The 21650-nt window shown below is 43.6% G+C and overlaps 3 protein-coding genes across 13 annotated transcripts; 1 reads left to right on the top strand and 2 right to left on the bottom strand.

Annotated features, from left to right (window-relative positions):
- Positions 1-803: 803 nt before the first annotated feature.
- On the top strand, positions 804-6701 carry LOC131671001 (uncharacterized). Of its 10 annotated transcripts, none has more exons than XM_058947098.1 (8): positions 804-844; positions 2649-2679; positions 2980-3240; positions 3328-3469; positions 4298-4419; positions 4740-4943; positions 5041-5329; positions 5575-6701. In XM_058947098.1, coding segments are annotated over exons 2-8 (1314 nt in total). In that variant the 5' UTR covers positions 804-844; positions 2649-2677; the 3' UTR covers positions 5869-6701. The 10 variants fall into 10 exon arrangements, with proteins under 10 accessions (XP_058803081.1, XP_058803079.1, XP_058803076.1 ...); XM_058947096.1 differs by lacking the exon at positions 804-844 and adding an exon at positions 1262-1284; XM_058947093.1 differs by lacking the exon at positions 804-844 and adding an exon at positions 1278-1490.
- Positions 6702-7589: 888 nt separating this feature from the next.
- LOC131671000 (MFS-type transporter SLC18B1-like) lies at positions 7590-12780 on the bottom strand. The gene is made up of 8 exons (XM_058947090.1): positions 12359-12780; positions 11660-11755; positions 11155-11445; positions 10976-11096; positions 10690-10916; positions 10449-10624; positions 9799-9967; positions 7590-8574 (listed from the first exon to the last, which is right to left on the bottom strand). The coding sequence occupies exons 1-8, from the start codon at positions 12464-12466 to the stop codon at positions 8248-8250; spliced, it is 1515 nt and encodes a 504-aa protein (XP_058803073.1). The 5' UTR covers positions 12467-12780; the 3' UTR covers positions 7590-8247.
- A 418-nt stretch (positions 12781-13198) lies between these two features.
- Positions 13199-18330, bottom strand: LOC131670995 (protein takeout-like). Of its 2 annotated transcripts, none has more exons than XM_058947086.1 (4): positions 17992-18330; positions 15782-15874; positions 15280-15561; positions 13199-14713 (listed from the first exon to the last, which is right to left on the bottom strand). In XM_058947086.1, exons 1-4 carry the CDS (start codon positions 18086-18088, stop codon positions 14409-14411), a joined length of 777 nt encoding a protein of 258 aa, XP_058803069.1. In that variant the 5' UTR covers positions 18089-18330; the 3' UTR covers positions 13199-14408. The 2 variants fall into 2 exon arrangements, with proteins under 2 accessions (XP_058803069.1, XP_058803068.1); XM_058947085.1 differs by lacking the exon at positions 17992-18330 and adding an exon at positions 16806-16941.
- Between the last annotated feature and the right edge of the window lie 3320 nt (positions 18331-21650).

Raw genomic sequence — 21650 nt, 5'->3', positions numbered from 1 at the left:
AAGTAAAAATAATGATCAAAATAAGTTATTCTTATACTAATTATTTAATTTCTTATTCTTATTATTTAATTTATTAGATCATATTAAATGCATGCATTAGAAAAACTTTTTAAATCCTCCAATATCTGCGATAACTTGAATACGTTTTTTTTTAAGAAAAAATGAAAATAATTGAATTTATACCAGTTGTGACGAATCCATACACGGAAATTTTATAATTGATGTTATTTCAAATGAAACAACAGTTGGGTTACAAATGAAAGGATTTGTCATGTTATTACATTTGAATAATCATAATTTGGTATTATAATACTTTTTTTCCTGATTAAGAGCTGTTACGACAGCCGCTACAATGCACAAAATTGATATACCATTATTATGACTAAGGCTTTAGTAGATATTGCAATGGTAAAAAACATGTAAACAACCTCGTAATTCTATAGCCCACTTTTATAAGGTTTTGCCTTTTTGTAAAAAGTGTGCGGAAGGAATGAAGGAAGGAATTTAAAAAATAAAGAATATGAGCATTAGGTTTGGTGAAAATGTATCAAATGCACCAAAAATAGCAAAATTATAATTATAATTATATTTTGAAGGAATATAGTAAACTGGAATTTCAATTTCAAATATACTTCATTGAAGTATAACTGAATATTAGCATTTGACTTCAACGAAACTGTTTCACTAATAAATAAATATATTAAGTTATTGACAAGATTATCAGCTGATTATTTCTTGTTATCTGTGTTCTTGATAAGCAAAGTAACTGCGATTAAGTTAGTTATAAAAGCAACTATCTTGTATACATCATACTTACCGGTCGATGTAGTAGCTGTAGAAATAAGTAAGTAAATATTGATTGCAGTATAAATCTTTTCAAGTTCTCAAATACAGTGTCAATAATTTAGTATAACACTCACGGTATTTCCGACCAATCATTAGCTTATCTTAGCAATACATCGAAAACCCGTTCAGAAAAACCCAAATATTTCAACATTTGTAACTTCTTGAAAATGTATTATTCATTTTAGAGACAAAGTTGAAATAATGGATCTTAATAAGGTATATGCTAGTTATGAGAAATCCGTACATGCAAAACTCAAAATACCAAATAACGTGCACTCAAATGAAATAACTTCACTTTGCATGTATTATTATAGACATTAATTGGATTCGCAATGAGTTGACAAAATCAGACAAGGTCTAATACTACGTTCAGTTGACTGTTATAAGTGAGTGATTTGATGGGTTCGTTTTGCGAAAGTAAAAAGATTTGTTTTCAAAGTTTGTGTTACTCAATTCGTCTTTTATAATTATTTTGAACCTTATTTTAAAATTATATTAATTGTATATACTGTACACTGTGTTAAGTATATTATTTTCAATATTTATGAGTCAGTTAAATAGCATAGTTTAAGTGTACGATATATCCATAATTTTTCCGCGCACTCGTGATTTAAGAAACCAACTGGTGTTCAACAGTAGAAATTGTAAGTTTTCTTTACTGTGGTGTAAAAATAGTTTCAATAAAGTTATCTTCATGAATACTTTTTTACTGTAAGATACTCGATAATGGTTTCAATTTATTTTTTTTTAATTCTAAAATCTCAATCAGGGGCTCTAGAAAGTCCCCTTAACCATTATGGTTTATTTTTCTTTTAAAGTTTGGTTTTCCATACTTTGCTAAATGTTAGAGTAAATGGAAATCATTTTTGAAGAGCTCATTGTCTTTCTTTAAATGATTACTCCAGATTATTTTAAGAACTTTTTGAAATAGCCAATTTTACCATTTTTATGAAAACTTTCATAGATTTTTTTCAAAATCATTTTTTGACCAATGGAAAAAAATTTTCATAAAAGAGGTAAAATTAATTTTTTGAAAAATGTTCAAACATTCTTGAAATACAATGGACGTAGTTCTTAAAACTTAAACTTTAAAGTCACAATAACAATAACAATAATTCTTTACTTAATCTGAAATATTGATCTAAAGAAAGTAAATGATCCCTTAAAAAGTTATTTTCGTTCACTCTAATATTCAAAAAAGCGTGGCAAAGCAATTTTTTTTAAAAAAAAAGGTACTGCGGCTATGGTAACTTTCTAGACCTTCTATTTAAAATTTTGAGACTAAAATAAGGGCAAATGAAAGCATTCAACGAGTACTTCAAGATAAAAATATATTCAGGATGATAACTTTACTGGAACAATTTTTATACCATAGTAAATAAAATTTATAATTTTTACTATTCAACGCCAACTGACTCTCTAATCTAGATAGGTTTTAGCTGAATACAAATATTAACGGGACGGATAATCAATTAAAAAAAATTTTAACGAAATATAAAGCTTTTTTTTGAGGTTTTGGTAGTAAAACTTGTTTGATGGAACTTTTAATCAACACCATTGTAAAGAAAACTTTCGAAAATGTAGGAAACGGTAGATCTAATTTTTTTCACTCGAATGTATTAAACTCCAACAAATCAAACCTAGGTCTCGAAAAACTTTTCTGTGAACATTGATGGGTTAAAGTAGACTAAAACTCAGCTTAAAACAATATTTAACCTAATTAACTCTACACTTTAAAGTCAGACACTGAAGCCTGTATATTTCAAATAATGTAATTTTTAAAGTTTTCTCATATTTCACAGATAAGTTACTGTTCATTTGCGGAATCAACATGTAAGTACCAATGTTACTTTTGTTTCAGACATGATGACATGATACTCAGTCGGTTCTGAAAGTAAAAATGTAATTAAAAAAGATTTTTTTTGCATTCGTCTTTAAACTTTCAATGTTATTATACATGCATTTCAATGTTATGATGGAATTGCAGATAAAAAGTTGTTATGCTTTTATAAGTAAAAATATATATGCACAGATGTTAAATTTTCTTGTTATACTTAGTTATATAAAATATTAAAAAAAATACTTTTTATTCAATGCTATTACTACTTATAAACACGCATTGAGTTATTTCAGGTGGAAAATATCGATCTTGTCTTTGTTAATATTGGCCATTCCTAGCGAAGGGAATAAATCGCCAAAACAGAAAGTGTGCATAGTCGGTGCAGGACCGGCTGGATTAATTGCGACAAAATATGTTGCTCAACATCTTGATGAATTTGAACTTATAACCTTTGACAAACAGTCAAATGTGGGGGGAATGTGGATTTATACTGATAGTACAACCGTTGACGAGCATGGCCTTCCTGTACATAGTAGCTTATACAAATATCTTAAGTATTTTTTGGAAAATAGTAATCTTTTACAAATTTAATATTTTTTAAGAATGTCAATTCATGAGGGTTGTCTTATATAATATTTCAGAATAAATGGTCCAAAAGAATTCCTCAGTTACCCTGATTACACGATGTTTACAGCAGGAAATGGCAGTTTTGTATATCATTCACTGGTTCTTGAATATCTTAAAAACTATACCAACTATTTCAATCTCCGCAAGTATATTCAGGTATTAAGAACCCTTCATATAATTTTATAGCTAACTACTATTTATATATAGGAAACGGAGAAAATTGTCGCTTCTTTCCCCGATAGTTCGACTAAATTAAACATAGTTGGTACTTGAAAAATAATTAAATACGACTAATCAAATTATGACTGAATTATGACTAATCAATTTTATAGCGTTCAATCTAACGATTTCACCATAAAAAAATAAAAATTTAACTACGATTTTGAAATGTTATTTATTAATTTCAATATATTTCAATATAATATTTTAAAATATTATTTGAAATATTATTGTTTATGTTTATATGGAAAACAATATATTCGCGCGAGTCATCCAATTTGTTTATAAAGCTATACTAATGGATTTCTTATAATAGATCAAGACTCTTAAAAAATCAACTACTAATACAAGAAATAAAAGTTTGACTTAATATGAATGATAGATGATGCCATGCATTTTCAAAAATAAATTGTACGTGATCAGAAAAGCTTTATACAGTAATTTGTCAAAGTCAAAGTAACAATTATTTAATTGTTACGTACATTTATATTTTGTTTTGATATAAACAAAAGGACTAGTAATAGTTCAAAATCATTATTAATTTCTTCGAAATGGATTAGTTATAATATAAGTTAAAACGTTTATTAATATTAATTTGTTTAAGTAAGCCATTGAATGGAGGATGCGACAAATTTTCCATGTTTATTACATATATTTTATTTACCTATAGAATTATATGGGGGTGAGGGAACTTCAAATAATATTGAAACTAGCAACATCTTCATATAAATAATATGAGCCATCAGTAATCATTGTTTTTTTCAGTTTGACACTAATGTCGAAAAAGTAAGCTTGATACACGGCGATAAATGGCTCGTAAACATACGAAATTTGAATACTAATGAAAAGGACGAAATACTTTGTGACATTTTTATTGCGGGGAGTGGGTAAGTATAAACTACGGAACCTTTTGCGGTTTTGCCTACCTATATGTATATTCCAAAAAATGCCGATTCCCAGTAAAATAACACATTTCCGATAAAAGCTCGCCATAAAAGATAAGTTGAACCCTTATAAATATTGAAATTTTGGAAAACCCTACCTCAGTAGAATTCACACCCTATGATTTCACAATATATTAAATTTCTTTTAAACATACGTTGTGCTATAGAATGGAACACATGATTTGACTTTTGCTTTATGTGTATATAGATATATAGGTTTTTTTTATTAAAAAATCTTACTGAAATAAGGTATACCGTTTTAGGCATCACGTCAAAGGAAACATACCCAAAATCCCAGGCATCGAAAGTTTTCCAGGGCGCGTATTGCACAGTCACCTTTTTCGCAAGCCTGAAGAGTTTGCTGGGCAGACAGTTGTAGTATTAGGTGCCGGATTATCTGGTTTTGATATTAGTATTCAAATTAGTTGGAATGCTTCGATGGTTTATCTCAGTTCTAGACACGACAAGTAAGTACAATTTTTGTACATAATACGGTATTTTAGTACAATGCACTAGTGTAAAATATTATAACACACTAACAATAAATACAATGAATGATAATAGACTTCCATCTATACTGCCAGAAAACGTAGTACAAGTAGCTGGTATTGCCAGCGCTAATGGTAACGAACTTATTTTAAATGACGGCACAAGAATCAAAGCTGACGCCTTGTTATTTGCTACGGGCTATTTGTATGATCTTCCATACCTTGACGAAAACACTGGTATTATTGTCGAAGATGGAAAATATGTCCGGTTTCTTTATAAACAATTCATCAGTATCGAGCATCCGACCATGGCTATTTTAAATATACCGACTCCAAGTTACGGTTTTATAATGCCGCATGCTCAGGTAAGATAAGGACAAATTTTTCAAACATAGAAATAACACTTTCTGTTTGTTTAATTCTTGTCATTAACTAGCTCAGACAAAGTGTTTTGTTTATCTCTATATTTTTTGTATTGTAACTACCGAATCAACTATCATTGTATTAAGTTCGATTGGGAAAGATTCTCAATTTTTTCATTGACTTAAAATTGTATTATGTAAATTTTTAAAAACGCAAAAGGATTAATGCAATTTCATACGAATTTTAGATGCAGTACTTTCTTGCTGTATTACGTGGCAAGTTAACGCTACCAAGTCGCGAGAAAATGCTAGAAGAAGAAAAACTTCCACCTGGAAAACCCAAGAGCAAAGCTCATTTCATGATTGAAGAAATGTTTTCTTACTATGACGGTCTCGCATTAGCTGGCGGTGGTGATCCTTTGCCTGATTATTTTGAGCCCGGGTTCTGGCTATTTTACAACGAACTTCTCAGGGATCCGACGCACTACAGAGAAAAGAATCTTTATATTTACAATAATGGCAAAGTTGTTGAATTTTGCTAAATATGTTACCTTTTAATTTTTATGAATATTCCCATTTATATGTAATCAATAATTTACTGCGGGATTTGTATTATATTTATGCTGACATATTATTTCAGAAAATTATAATCCAAAGTGAGTTGTTTTGGTGAATAATTACTCATGAATTAATAATACATTGATTATACAGTCAAGTGACGATACGTTAAACGTTTAAATAAGAAAATGAGAAATTTTATGCATGTCCATTATTTTCAATTCAAAGGAAAGGAATGAAAAGATCACTTTGGCAAATGTTACATCTTGCAAGTAACAGTTACAAGCTCTCAAATTCCTAGTTTGACGTTAATGTGAGAATAGTTTCCTCGCCATTTTCTTGTAACGTCGGGGGATCTCAACGTTAACTGATTGTACATTCGAAGACGAACACATTTGAAATTTACATGTGGCGAACTTGAAAAAAATTTTACTTGATGAGATAAAACGGTTCGTCGAATGGTTGAACAAATTATTTTCTACTACAGCGCGACCTTGCACAAATTATCGGAGTCGATCCTGATTGGTAATATCTGCTGGCTTAATTATCCCGCCATAATATTAAGAGAATATGTTACATTTCAGAGCTAACAAGCTGTACTTTCATCGAGGCAGCAATGGTCACTTTGATTAACTTTTGCAATATTGCTCTGTACTATTAGCTGAAGTTTTCGTATTTTTGCCTGTCCTTTATTCCATCGACAGCGTTGCAAAAAAACTTTTAATTAAACATTTAAAAGAATAATCACTGCTGAAAATTATCCGTTGGCCAAAGCAGACAGTACCTGTCTACATTTAATTTACAATCATAAATTCACTCATTGTTTCCCGAATTAATTTTTTCCACATCCTACATTTTTATTTAAGTATTCCATTATTCCCATATTATGTTTTTTCGCATTTCAAGAAAGCGTCATACCTCACGTTATACCAAATTATACCAAGTAAATCTGCAGGAATGAAAAAGAAGTGTGCGCTTCCGCGGATCGAATCGAACATTACGATACTTTCGAAGAGCCGTACGTACTCATAGTCGTCCTCGCAGAAAAGCATATCACAATTGTCGCTTTCGTGCGCATTACGAAAGGCAGTATGTGTTTCAACGTTCGTGCGGTTGCTTCCGGACGGACCGATGCACGCCGGTGAGCACGAACGCGCGCGCACGTACACACGCGCGCGTGCCGTAGCCCTCGGCTCGACAGCGTACAAAGGCAGCAGTGGTCGTCGAGCAGAAGGTGAGGCAGAGAACGAGAATGAGTGATGATGCCGCGCCGCCTGCCTCGTAATTATACATTCCGAGAAAGCTTGAAAATGGAAGTCCGCGGCTTCGTCGAAGCTGCTGGCCGATTTATCGACTGAAGCCTTTATCCTATTGGCGCATAAAGCTTTGGCTGACAATCGATTCCACGGTAATTGTACTGTTGACTGGCGTCGACCTTGAGAAAACAAGCGAAACTCCACTCGGCTAGTTTGTCAGAGCCGAAGACGATCTCCTGCCTGACAATATCTAGCGATCGGTTGCAACGCAGCCCCTCTCGCGCCATAAATAATCCCTGCCAATTTTTTTTTTCTTTTTAGCGGAGACTCGCTCTTAGCACGGGGCTTCCGCTTAATTTGTCATCTCATCCCTATCGCGATTTGCATATCGCGATATTCGCGATTGAAAATGCTTTTGACTTATTGTTTAGGATAAAAGATAGGCTGCATTATGTTTTTATGAAAAGAGGATATGTATTTCGTTTTTTACACACTTACCTAGAAACACAGGGGGAAGAGAGACTCAATAAATACAGAGATTCGCAAAAGGCAAGTACATTGTTATTAATCATCCGCGCTAAAAAGACGATCGCTTGAGCACTTTCATCGACGATCGAAAAAGAAACAATCAATAAAGACGACAGAGAGAGAGAGAGAGAGAGAGAGAGAGAGAGAGAGAGAGAGAGAGAGAGAGAGAGAGAGAGAGAGAGACGGCGAACAAAAAGAGGCGTTCAATTAGTGCAGGGCAATTGCTCGGATTATTTACACTTTGCGTATATACACATGAACGTGTGTACATTGATAAAATTTCCAACGCCACGCGCTCGTCGCTTTTGCCTCAAAGGCGCAAGATCGAAATTGATGCTCATGGACAACGACACGATGAATCCGCGTGAGCATTTCCTAAAAATGATAAAACTTTCGATCGACCATTGCACTCGATCACTCGCGTCGCTACACACACGTACACGCGCGCATACCAAGGCCAATGCACCCACGATGGCAAAGTGCACGTTTGAAGCGAACGCACGAGCGAGCGAACGAGCTGCCTAACGTACGAGCAAAAATAAACACACTTAAAAATCTACGTCGACGCGTCGGAAGATCTCAAGTGGTGCGCTCGAGATAAGTTTTGGCGTCGAAGCTACCGTAGCTATTGAGGTGTCGGCCACTGTAGGACGCCCTGGACCAAGCGTTCGTGCGATTGGAGTAGCTGTTGCAGGCGATAAGACTGTTCATGCCGCTTGGCCGATCGATCGGCACGCCGTTCGGTCCGCCGTGGACTGCACTCCCAGCGATCAGGCTGGTGCTCTGAGAGTGCGATATGCGGCCGCTGTCGGCCATCGACACTCGCAGATCCTCGGCAGCGCTCAGCTCGGTGTACGGCTTGGGCCCTCGCTCGCAGCAGCTCACGAAGATGAAGGCTGCGACACCCTGCCGAGAGAATCGGTGATTGATTGCTAGTCGCTATTAGTCAGCAACTTTGCCAATTGTTGACCTGTAATTTTTAGGTTCAGGCGCTTCCTAACTAACGGATACTACCTATTTTATCCTTCCCGACTCCTTTCGTTCGAAAAAAGGTAACACTCGAGGATCGACGTTATAGTCGAATACGTTTGTCATTTTTAATGACGTCGTTTTGACTTTCACGATCATATTTCATTAGTTGAGCTACCGCTTATAAAATTTTATCGTCGATAAAATTTTATACTCTGAAAATTAAACTCGAGACGAATTCTTGTCGCGAACTATTTTTTATTACATGGAATTTCACTTCCAGCCACGCAATCGGAATAAGCTATCATTAATCCCGAGCATCTTTTATATGTGAAAAGAAAGCGTCCTAATATGTCATTTTGTTATTCATGTCGGAAGGATATTTGTTTTGTATATAAATTATAAAAAAGTATGCGCACTTGCCAGTAATGAAAGAAAAGCGGTCTCAACGTGACTAGTTAAAAATTACACAACGTGAATGTAAACCAATCGTTATACGTACAATCATTTACCTTTCGAGAAAAAAACAATCATCGAGTGACTGATCATTAGCCCTATCTATTTCAGTTGTCACTGCAGCCTCTGCGCGGTGACATTTATCATTGGCTTTTTCACTTTGAATCATTTTTAACCCGGGAAAAAATATTTTTATCGCGAAACAGTGTCAGCTACTTTCAGATTTTTCAACTGGATTCTATTGTTCGTCACTAGATTCTTTTCTCACAGCTCCATTTTTGCAGATCTTCGACTATAATTCCCATGCACGAAGGAGCAAAAAAATTTACATTATTCATGAATCTAGACATCATTTACTGAATTTTGGATCTCAATTCCCATTCATTTTTAACGAGAGAAACGTGGAAACAAGATCAACGCTTTCATTTTTTTTTCCAAGTCTTATCCATTGCAATTCATCTGTCGAAACAACAAGTGGTACGTCATAATAATTTAAAGTATAAAATCAGTAAATTTCAGCTTGTTGACCTTTCGCTTTGGATTAAATGTATCCAGTAGCAACACTATCTCGCCGAAAGATAACCGCTCGGGCAATTGAAAGTAACGTTCAAGAAAATGAAATAAACAATTTGGTACTATCAATTATTTGTTGGAGCCAAATAAAAAGAAGAAACGGTGAATATCCTCTTATCTGATACAGCTTACCACAATGAAGTGCAGAATGACGATGAACATGGAAGCTTGTCTAAAACCGATGCTATCATACAGGATACCGGCGACACTGGGTCCAATAAAAGCACCGAGAGCAAAGGTGCTCGTCCATAGTCCACTGATCAGTCCGTAAGTATCGAGATTATTCGGGAGACCGTTGGCTCTGCAATACCGACAGAACAGAGTGAAATGCCTGCAGTACGGCAGCCCGATGTACGCGAAGACGCGCGAAGTCGCCATCAAGGCGCTCGACGAACAATGGCCAGCGCGATAAGAGATAACCGCCACTTATCAATTTTTACGGAAACCCGATAAAATGGCCGCTCAAATGAATGTCGTTGATAGTCAGCCGGCGCCACGAGTCGATCGATAGCTTATTCTCGTGTGAATTTTTGCGCAGCCACACAGCTGTCTGTTGCAAATCAATTATCGCGCGCATGCATATATGTACAGCAAGTGCGATTACGAACGCTTAGAAATTGATTGAGAAAGGTCGACCGATAGTCATTGCGTTCGAGGAAGGCGCAATAATATTTCGTCGACGCTGTTTCCGGGCGAGCCACCCGAGAAGAATATTGGGCTGGTGAGCCCGAAATGTCGGTGCCGTTAGTATGCGAAAGCTGTCGTAGCGGCGAAGCACTTACATGGCAATTCTCAGAGCATCGGTGAAGCTTGCAACGAGCTGCGCCGCCATTCCCAGGCCGTGAATGACGAGTCCGAGAATGGTCATCCAGAGGATCGTGTCGTAGGGTATCAAAGGCGCCGGCCCGATCAAGCCGAATCCTAGGACGACCAGCATGCATCCAGCGACCGTTGCTATCTGCGGTTACGGAACGCGTGAGTCCGAGGCGCGGCAACGGGCGGCGAGGCTGCGGCGAGGCTCACCTTTGGAGTAGCGTGCTTGTCGCACAGCCAACCCCAGGCGGGCGCGGTAAGCGCATATGTGCCGCCGTTGATGACGAACATGAGGCCCAGCACGACCGGGCTCAGATCGAATTTCCGAAGATGGGGCTCCAGGGTGGCTTGGAGAAAGCCGATGCTCATGCTCGTGACGATGATCGAGGCCGTGGCAACCATGACTCCCGGTATCCTCAGCACCTTCATGAACTTTCCTGCGCAGACCAGCGAGAGCGTGAGTGGCCAGACGCGAGCGACGAGAGCCTCGGCTTACCTGCGGAACTCTGGCTGTCCATGTCCCTCTCGTGATGGACCGGCAGCACGAAGGCAGTCATGACCGCCGCGAGGAAGAGGGCGGAACCCAGCACTGCGAACGGCGTGGTGTAGCCACCGATCTGACGGCAGTTCAGAAAGCGTCAGCCAACGATCGGCGCCGAGTGGGAATGAACTCACCTGGAAGAGAGCTCCTCCGACGGTGGGCCCGACGATCAGACCGAGTCCGAAGAAGGTCTCGAGACTGGCGAACGTGGTTGCGACGTTGTCGGGAAACTCCATGGCGATGATCGCAAAGCTGGCGGTCAGGAAGGCCGCGTTGCCCAGTGCCTCGATTATACGAATGACGAACGATAGTATGATGAACGGGTAGTGACCCTCAACTTTGTCCAGCAGGCCGAAGAATATTGCGCACGTGCCCGTCGTTAGGATGCCTCCGTTAAATAAAATCTTCGGCCCTATTCGGTTGATCTACAGTGCCAATGACAAATGGTGGTAGGAAATGGGTATTTTCAGCAAAAAGCGTGCACTCGGTGTGCCTCACTGATTTTTAGACAACATCAAACATCATGAGTCACGAGCTAGTCTAGTACATAAGAACTCTCGAGCTTCACGCTGTGCATTGTTATTCGAACTGGCGATAAACTGTAGCTTCGGTAGACAGAGAATAAAAATGATAACTTACTCGTTGCCCATAAATCGGGCTGATAATGAAGACGACAAGCTCGAAGATGCCGAAAACAAGGCCGTACTCGGTGGCCGTGGCTCCTTTCTTCTCCGCCTGTGCATTATAAAAAAAAACAAACAGAAGAAAACTGCTTGTTAGATGTCACTGATAAGCTACAACGCTGAATAAGCCATCCGTATCTGCGACGGACAGATGCAATTAAGCGTGAAAAGTAGCGCGATAACGGCCAGATAAACTTTGGACGGACTCGGCTCGCAAACACTAATAATAATGTACAGATAAAGCCGTCTGCTCAAGTTTTGTTTGTCATTTTATCTAGGATTTTCTAAATTTCTTTAATCTTCGTACGTAAACAGACGACTGACCGCGACGACGACGACGACGACAACGACGACGACGACGACGACGACGACGACGACGACGACGACGGCGACGACGACAACGACAACGACGATGACGAGAGGAAAAAGCAAAGAGAAAAAAAATTAACTAACCGTTCGGTGTGTTTTATGGGTGCATTGCTCGCGATAAAAGATGATCACTTGAACGAGCGCTGCCAAGCGTCAACAAACGCTGCTACGAAATTGGCAAACGCATTTATTTGTCCGCTTAAAATATAACGAGCACGCATCTCTCACCGACGTAAACAATATATCCGCCGGTGCGTACGCGACTTGATGGGAGAATAGTGCTCACCTCTTGGGGATAGAAAGGCGCTTGGAGGGACACGCAGACGGCGTTGGCGAAATCGGCGATGCTGATGACGATGAGCGTGAGCCATTGCCTCTTGGTGAATTGTCCCATGGTGGCGTCGGTAGGTTCGGCGTGCGTTTCCTTTCTCGCAAGCGCGTCGCAGCTAAATCCTCGAGCGACAGACTAGCTGGTCAGGTGCCCGAGCTGAGATCTGCGAGAGCCGGGAGTGGCGTCACTTTCCGAGGGCTCGCGAACGACTCGACTGCCGAACGCTAGGCGACGACTGCATGTCAGAGTTCACAGCTGATAGCCAGCACCACGGTTCCGATTCATTATCAACCACTCTCTCCCGCTCTCTCTCTCTCTCTCTCTCCTTTTTCGACGCACACGCGCTCAGCCTTATGTTTAGCTTCTAGATTTACGCACACTTCCTAGTCACCACGGTGCCTTAGGTGACGCACGCGCGACAAACTATGTAAATACTGGCTGTCTTCATTCAGATTTGCGCTTTGAGAAATGCGGTCTGAAATCTAGTTGCGAGCGCGCCCGTACCGTATCGGCACGTCCTTGTTACGACTTGTACGCTCGGGTGCCTGCGCCGATCGACATACACACACGTGTACATGTATCTTTTTCGTTTTTCATTTTTCCATTGATTTCACGTCGCTCATACACCCATCGCTGCACTGCCCAATCTACGGTGCTTTTCATTTACTTAGGCTCGCTATTCGTCATTTTGAGCGTTACTTTATCGCGCTCTCTCGCAAGTTGACCAACTAGTTCGTTAAGGGGATCCAAATGCGAACGAAAGGTATGAATAACATAAGGAAACATGATTTGGGTATCGCTAAAAATATTCTTTTATTTTCACATAGCTATGTACAAGTCTCAATTGTTTACACTGAGGATAAAACATTACGTACTAAGGAGCGAATGTTTGTGCGTTGCTGATGCCGTAGGCCTACGTCGATGATGCGCTACAAGTTCGATAACGATACGTCCGTTTAAGAAGTAAAGGAGTAAAAAAATGAAGTAGTAATCATGATAATAATAGTATGCTAATGCAACGACCACCGATGAGATGTATATTTTATACAGGGAGAAGAAACGTTTAATGTTTTTTCAATACTGATAGCGGACACCAGGATCACGTGTCGAAGAATTTTAAATAATCGCAAAGACACCGCTGCGAGATATTAATTTGCGCTACTCGCAAACAAATTGATCAACGAAAAGCTCGAGCGCGACGTACAATAATCTTGTTATCGCAATGCTATGAAAATAACACTGCGATCACTGACGAAATTACTGGTTCTCTGGTTCTGGTGTCCGGCGACGTTGGGTTACATCAGCCATGAGTGCAGTGACTTACGCAAACGACGAAAAACAACAATTCCGATTGACAGATAGACTTAAACGATAGCGGCTACGGTGATCTAGTTGTTACGAATCAAAATAAATACGAGAGTCATGAGCTTGCGAAAGCCGCGCGTGGTGTTAAATGGATCAAGCTCCTCGTCATGGCGAAAATAATTTTGACCATGACTTCCCACGATTATTGTCATTTTAGTTGTGAAACCACGAAAAGAGACAAGTCATCAATTCGATTGTTTTTCGGTGGGATGAAATGACGGATGCGCCGGTAAATCTTTGCATTTGAAACTGTTCAAAAATTTTATCGTTCAAAAATGTATCGTATGAAAATTGCAATTCACGTCTAAAGACCAAATGACGAGTCCCTAATTTTTTATTCGCACGCGTGGATTTTTTTCAAGTGCATTGCCAGCTAAAATATGATATACGTTAATTGACGTTCAAAGCAGGGGGTGGTCTCGATCAGTTCCACAGAAAAATAAATGATTTAACGCAAGCGACAATTGTTGGTCCACCCTAATAATTAAAATGTGCGTTGTTCACACTATTGTGCCGATAAGTTTCGATGAAAGACGACGAATGAAGATGAATGAAAATGCTACTCGTCCACGTAAAAAATGGCCGATGAAAATGATGTGGAGCAGAAAAGGAGGCAGTGTCGTCGACTCGACGAAAGAAACTACGAATCCTTGAGCCAGACTTTCATGGGCACCTTGGTAAAGGCTCCATTGAGAAAGGCCATGAAGTGTTGAGCGATACTCTTGGATGCAGCCGGTCGCATCTCCTCGATGATCTCCTTGGCGTTTTGGTTGAGGAATTGGTTCATCGCCTGGCCGATCACATTGTTGCCGTTCAGTTGGTCCACAATGCGGAAGCGCGCTCTGCCCAGACTGAAGTCCACCAGAAGCCGTGAGATCCTCATGTATCGTATGTCGTGGCGCTTCTCTTCCACTCCTTGCACCCGTGCGATCGCCGCGACGTCACCTGCGCAAAATCAACAATGTTACTCGAGCAATCGGCTAATTACCTTTGCGAAGGCACTGTTAAGACTCGTCGGCGAATGTTCAGACGCGCGGCGTTGCTCGCTCGAACGACCGAATCTTATGCAACGATTGTGCTTTTCGAACACGCCCAAAAGATATTTCAGCGCTGGTTGTACGATCGTGAATCGCCGTAGTTTTTCTCGTCGCTCATAAATCACGAAGCTCACGACTCTGAGATACCATGTATCGCCTACAAGCAGATAATTTTTTCATTCTTTCGATTTTATATTCGAGCTACAACGAGGCTAGCGCGAACGAAAATATCCGTGCCGTTTGTAAACTAATGTAAAACGTGGGGTACAAGTCCGACGGAACAATGGAAGCGAGATTTGCTATTCGGAGCACGAAGTAACGCAAATTATACATACTGCGCATCCACACGCCGTAAGCCATAAGTAATTCCAAGCGTATCCGAAGAGCGTCGTAAAATGTTGAAATAAATATTTAAAACGGCTACGGGATCGTGTCGCGGTGTCGTTTGGATATGTCGAGCTTGTGCATATTTACCGAACAGAGCCCAGAAGTCGCCCTGGCTCTGAATGGGAAAAAGCAGCACGTTTCCAGTCACTTCGTAACGACCTTGGAGCTCGATTTTCGGTATCGTCAGGTGCAAGTCGAGCCGCAGATTTTTCAGGTCCGTGCGCACCTTGTTAATGGAGTAGTTGCCCGGCCCGAAGGCCGTGATATTCGAGAACAGAGCGCGAACTCGAACGGCACCTTGGCCATTTTCCATGCCCAGTTCTGGAATGACCAGCGGCTCGATCGGCGGCAAATCCAGCTCCCCGATTCCTGGGAAAGAACTTTTGTTTATACAACATGCCATCGCAACATAACAGCCTTTGCATTGCGAAAAGCCACATAACGGCAAGGATGTAAGCCGATTACATGATAGACGTCGAACTAAATTGCCAAACTTACGTAAAAAGGAGGAGGAGAAGAGAAAAAAAGGCCGGGAGCCGGGGATAGTTATTAGGATTTTAGAGATTTTAGAAACCGGAGCATAACTCACCTTTAACGAGGTACGGGCGCAGATGGTTGAAAGCCTTTTGAATGCAGGAGTCGATGGCCGGATCGGGTCGGGCGCACGGCAGAATGTACTCCGCTGAAACGCATAGCAGGTTGTCCGTATTAGGCGAGGCGACGCGGGCCGAAGGGAGAGCGGCGTCGATGAAGACGTTGCGACACGTCGGAATTGGAACGCGTTGCCGCTTCCGCGCGACCCTTGTGCGACCACTTGCGCAAACCGAGAGTCGAGCCTTTCGTAAGCCCGACTTATGGTGCAGCTCGCCGAAGTGGACGATTACGCTGCAGCTTGTCGTTCTTGCGGGCCGGGCTAATCGAAAGCATGACTGGAAAACGCGCGGCCGGCGACGCGTTCGAGGCTTTTCCCGCGCGCAAACAGCTGAGCGACGAGGGACGCGCAGGACCAGTCGCTGGAAAAGCCGCGACAGCTAAATCCCATCTAACCAAACTCTGCCGCATCTGCACACCACTTGAAACTTGGTCTCTTGCACGATCATTTCCATACCTTTCAATTACCTCTCGTAATGTACAGTTGAAAGCCATTTTGTAATGTAACAGCGGCTCATTTGCCCACGATTGGCAGTGATTTTGCCGTGCCGTTGATCATCGTCGGATGGAAAACCACGAGAGATCAATTACAATGGCTTAACGCAACGTGATGCGGCATCAACGCGAAAATAATACCGGTTTGTCCGGTAATCACGGAACTGCGGGTCGAGCGCGAAAATTGGCATTTTTGCCGGGCAAAGAAAGGAAGCGCGCGATCCGGGCGCACCGGACGACCTTCGCTCGCCGTCCTTCGAGGACCCGGCTTACGGGCGTTTCTCGAGCAGCACGCAACCTTCCGCCGCGGGCCGCGCGCATTGTCTCGCGCGTCGAGTTTCGCAACGGCGCCTAATGCGTGCAGACGGCCGGCGGATGGGACTTTGGCGCGAGCTGTAGTTGATAGCGCTCCAAGCGGAAAAACACGCCGGCAAGCAGCAACGAAATAATCGCGTGATTTGCATCACCTCTTCGGTTATCGTCGGCAAGGCCGGTGAACTTCCGTTGCCAATGCCGTGTCGGCTCTGCCGAATGTACGCACCGCCAATCCTCGATTGTCGTTGTTTCGTTTCGCATAGTTCTTCGCCGCACCGATTTGCGAAATCTTCAACGGCGACACCTCTTCTGCCGCGGTACATCTGGTGCGCACAGATTTATCAAAGCGTATCCGCAACTAATACGAAGACGCGACGTCGACACGCACGGATGCGCGAGCGTCCGTGATAAAGGCGATAGCCGAGAAGAGCTCTCGTCTATCAGCGACGGCTGGGCTGGATAAGTGTTTACGAAATGAAAATAAAATAAGATAAGAAGCGTACATCGGTTCGGTAAGCGATAGTCGGGTCTACTTATAGTTACACAATTAGTCTGGGCCGAGCATTAGAATTTAATGACAATCCGGAGAAGAGCGCGCGACGTACAATTAGCATGCGCCGAGGAACGCTCGCTTGTTTATGATTGCAGTATGCGCGCGGTGAAAAGGTGCAGCTGCGACTGCAGCGCGACATTTCGCAAGCGCTGCGACGCCGTGTCGCGGGCGCGCCCACGAGCCAGCCGAGCGGTCGTCGGCGCGGCCGATGCCCAGCTGTCCCGAAGGACGGCGGCCGCGGCACGCGAAGCGCGCGAGATCGTCGGCGCGTCGGTCTGCCGCGCGGTGCCAAACGTAAACAGACGCGACGCTTTCACCGGCAGCTCATCGCGCGTTCGCCGCCGAACTTTCTCCGTGCGCACGCTTGCGTGCGCGGCCGGCTTGCGCAATCGGCCGAATGACATAAGCCCCGCCACGCCGGTTACGACACCTTTCTCTCTCTCTCTCTTCCCCCCGCTGAGATTTGCGCCGCCGGGAAGAGCGTTCGGCACCTGCTGCCCGCTTACGTAAGGCGTTGCGAGACGAGCGAGCTGCTCTTTCCGCGCATGTAGGTCAGATTTCGAGGGGGAGAGTTCAAGTGCAGAGCGCGCGAAGCCGAAAAGCGCGGAGCAGTGGTCGTCGGGGTCGCGAGTCCAGGCGCCCTTGAGACCCGAGCCGGAGAAAGCCTGCCGCGTGCGTCCAGCGGGCGCCGCTCCGCTTTCCGTTTCCGGGAGTGTCGATCGCGTCCCCGAGGAGGTCCCGAGGCCGGCGAGCGGTCGCGCGGGGATCGGCTGAGTGAGACTTACGCGTGGGGAAGTCGGGCTCGTCGTCGCCGGCCGAGATCGGCAGCCGCGCGCACCAGCACACCAGCAGCAGCGGCAGCAGGCACTGCGTCCTTGGCATGACGGTGGCCGGAGAGCAGCGTGAGAACGGAGACACTTGGCGGAGAGCGCTGGAGAGCCGAGCGTGCTGAGGCCGCGCGCGCTGTAGCGACGCGCGGAGCTGTCGCGGGAAAGACTTGGCCGCGCCGCCTCTAAGGCTCCAGCATGCCGCACGCCAGTCGCACGCGTCGCACCGCCGTAGAAGGGGAAGCTCGACTCTGCTCCTGCTTCGCGCACCTGCACTGCCGGAGGGTGAGCGCACCGCCTGAGCCGTCGCCGCCGCCGTCGTCAGCGCGATCGGACTAAAGTCGGGCCCACATCGGCCGTCCGTCTTATAAGCGGCGCCAACGAGCCGTTAAGGCCCCTTCTCCTTCCTCGTCGTGCCCGCGCGCTGGGTCCCGCGTCGCAAGCTCGCACCTCTTTCTCCCCTGCCGAAAATCGCTCGTTACCTGCCGGGCGGCTTGCAGATCGAGCGGACACCGTCTCCGATGCCGCGAGGACCACGCTGGAGATGCGTTTGGCGCCGCTCCCCGACCGTCGCGAACGCTATTCTCCGATTCGACAATAGCCGCGTGAGATGCAATGCGCGTTCTTTCCATAATTCGTCGCGGCGAATCATGACGAGCAACGGCGGTTACATTTTCATGGGGTCTAAATACAAACGGGGCAGTTATAACCACGAAGGTTTCTGTCGCACGCTACCTACAATTTCTAATTGGACCGGAATAAAGGTCGATCGGATCATTGTGCCACTATTATATTTTTATTATAATCAATAAAAAATAACGGCAAGTCTTTCCAATAAAGAAAAGGTAAAGAAATGTTCGGAATAACGAGTCACCGTGGGGAAATTCCAGGCGCTTTGGAAAAAAAAATCAATCAATTTTCATGGAATGACGAAGAGAATTAAGTCGCAAGGTTTCCTAAAAACACGAATTTTGCACCGATTTATTGCACGAGAGAATAATCTGAATAACAATAAAACAGGTACTGCATTTGCGCCTCTAGAGGCGATTGGTTTTCACGATGGAAACAAAATTCTTTGGCCTTGCCACGGCTTAATAGCGCGTTCGATCTGCCGCGAGGAGGACATCGGGAATGGGCGATCCAACGGTGAGTCCCTCCGCGTCCGTGCGTGCACGCGGATACTACGCCTGTTCGGATCGGCCCGAAAGGGACGACAAAGGAACTAGCAACTCGGCCTTTTTTTGTTGTCCTGTATTTCGTGACCTGCATCACGCATCGCCGTGCCCGCCATTACGCCAAATGGAGCAATCGTAAACGTGCTCTAAATCCGAAAATGACGAAAAATAGTTCGACTCGTTCGTATTAAAAATGCAACATAATATCGGAGAATTCCGCGGCGCTCGCTCTGACGCAAATTGTCAGAGTGCCTTTGGATTTATGGAGCATCTCAAAAAGTGGTCTCTGGAAAATTGTCGCTGCAGTTGTTGTGATTTTTTTGCATTTGTCTTTGACGTACTTCGTAGAAGTCGAGTCGCTGCTCTCTCGCCTCTGTGAGTGTGTGTGTGTGTGTTGCTCAATAGGCTAAACAGTCTGCTGCATTCCTTAACTCTATCGCGCGAACTTTGGCGATCGAGCACTAGTAGCCGTAGCCGATTCGCGCTTTGCTTTGCTGTCTATATACCAAATACTGGGAATTTGCAGATATGCTATTTCACACGGTTTATCGATTGGGATATACAACCAAAACACACCCTCCTTGAATGTAATATAATAGCGATTTATAACATACGTAATAAACTAACGAGCTTCGCATTTTATACGATCTCTCTTTCAATTTTCTTCTTTTCTCGCGTGAAATGCGTTGTTGCCTAAAGATTGGCAGTAGATCGAGTCAAATAAACTTGTTCGGTATGTACACCACAAAGAAGGATGCACAGTTGACACCGCTTTTGAGAGAGAAAATAAAAGGCGAAGCTGCATCTTGACACATTGTAGAGATGCACGAATGAAGCTTATTTAGCTTAATGGCACCGCGCAACTTACTTGTACAATCTGTTTGAAAAGCAATGAAACAGCCCGTCTTCGAGAACTCTACCGTGGGTATATGCAACCTACTTTAAAAAAAAAATGCTAAACATGTATCACAACTACAACGTGTCAATCGCGTACAACGTGTAACGTTGCCCCTCAGGCGCCAAGGCTTCGGAAAACTCATTTCTCTGACGCCATCTGAAAGACTGATCGTACGCATGTATTGTTTACACAATTTTAACGGCCTTTAAGGTGCACACCGCATATCATTACGGATGAGTTATAACGATGCATCAGCTCACAGTTTATGTGGCACGGTTCACCTACAAACCCCGTAAAAATAGAGTTATAGCCCAGCTAACGCAAACAACGCATTGTTTTCTTCTCTCAGCCGGCATTCCTTTATCGGACTATCCATAAATCCTACGCGTGCGCACACGGACGCGCGCGTCGCGCCGTGAACTTTTAAGTAGCCGCATGTAGCCGCGAAGTCGTGTCACGCAGCGCAACGACGCGAATGTCGTGCACTTCATTCAACACAAGCGCCCGCGAGCGCGAGCGCTGCGCGTTCACGCCCCCCCCCTCCCTCCTCCCGCCTCCGCCGCCCGTTTTGTGGCTATTACGAGGCTCGCGCTCGCTCTCTTTGTTCGAGAGGAGCGGAATTTCGCAGGCGTTGAAAAATAGAAATCTCGCTTAAAAAAATAATGCCCCGGGGAGTCGTCAAAGCGAACGCGCACAACGAGTAAACTGCCTCACGCAACTCACTATTAAAGGTGAATTGCGTTGCTCTCCGCGCGCGCGCGCACGGCCCATTGTCATCCGGCGAGAAGAAACACGCGAGTGCACCCGTAGGCGCCTCCAACGCTTGCCTCACTCGCCATGCCGGCCACATGGGTTTCTTTTCGTTTCGGCCGCTGGGCATTAAGTCGCTCGCGATCTATAACCGAAAGTTCGCGCAATTGGCGCCGCGATGCGCGCTCCGCTTTTACAATAGATCAAAATCGCGCGCGGTGCTGGTTGAGAAACGCCGAGCTGCTGTCGGCGATCGATCGAAGGCCCCTGTTGTTTTTAACAAAGGATTCGGCAAGTCGAGAGAGAGAGAGAGAGAGAGAGAGAGAAACGCGCGTTGCGAAAGCTGCCGAATATCGCAAGGAACTCGAGTTCGCCGAGAGGTTTCGCGCCAGAATATGCCGAGCTCGCGACTACCGACCGAGTCGCGGGCGAGCGCTCGCGCCTGCGCGATTGATTGCCCGATGGGCCTCGACGCAGCAACCAGCCGCACCTGTCGCACGGCAAACAATCCGACAGGTGAGCACGCGATTTCGAGCTCGCCGAAGGGGCTTGTCTGACGGCTTGAAATCAGCGCCACGACGGTCGACGATTTTTATCGCGGACTGGACGAGTCATCGCGAGATCGTCGCGCAATGCAAATGTGCTTTTCACGCGTCGCTCACGTCCATCTACGATCTCATGACTTTTTATTAATAACTATTACACTAAGCTCCAATCGACAAATTGAACGTAGCTTACAAAAGTAGCAAAATGTAATAATGATAATCCTCGAGGGCTCGTTCTTTTTCGAATAA

Source organism: Phymastichus coffea, unplaced genomic scaffold, assembly GCF_024137745.1.
Source record: "Phymastichus coffea isolate CEN01 unplaced genomic scaffold, Cenicafe_Pcof_1.1 PCOF00118, whole genome shotgun sequence".
NCBI classification, from domain to species: domain Eukaryota; kingdom Metazoa; phylum Arthropoda; class Insecta; order Hymenoptera; family Eulophidae; genus Phymastichus; species Phymastichus coffea.
Note: the sequence above shows the minus strand (reverse complement) of the source record. Positions and strands in the feature narration are given on the sequence as shown.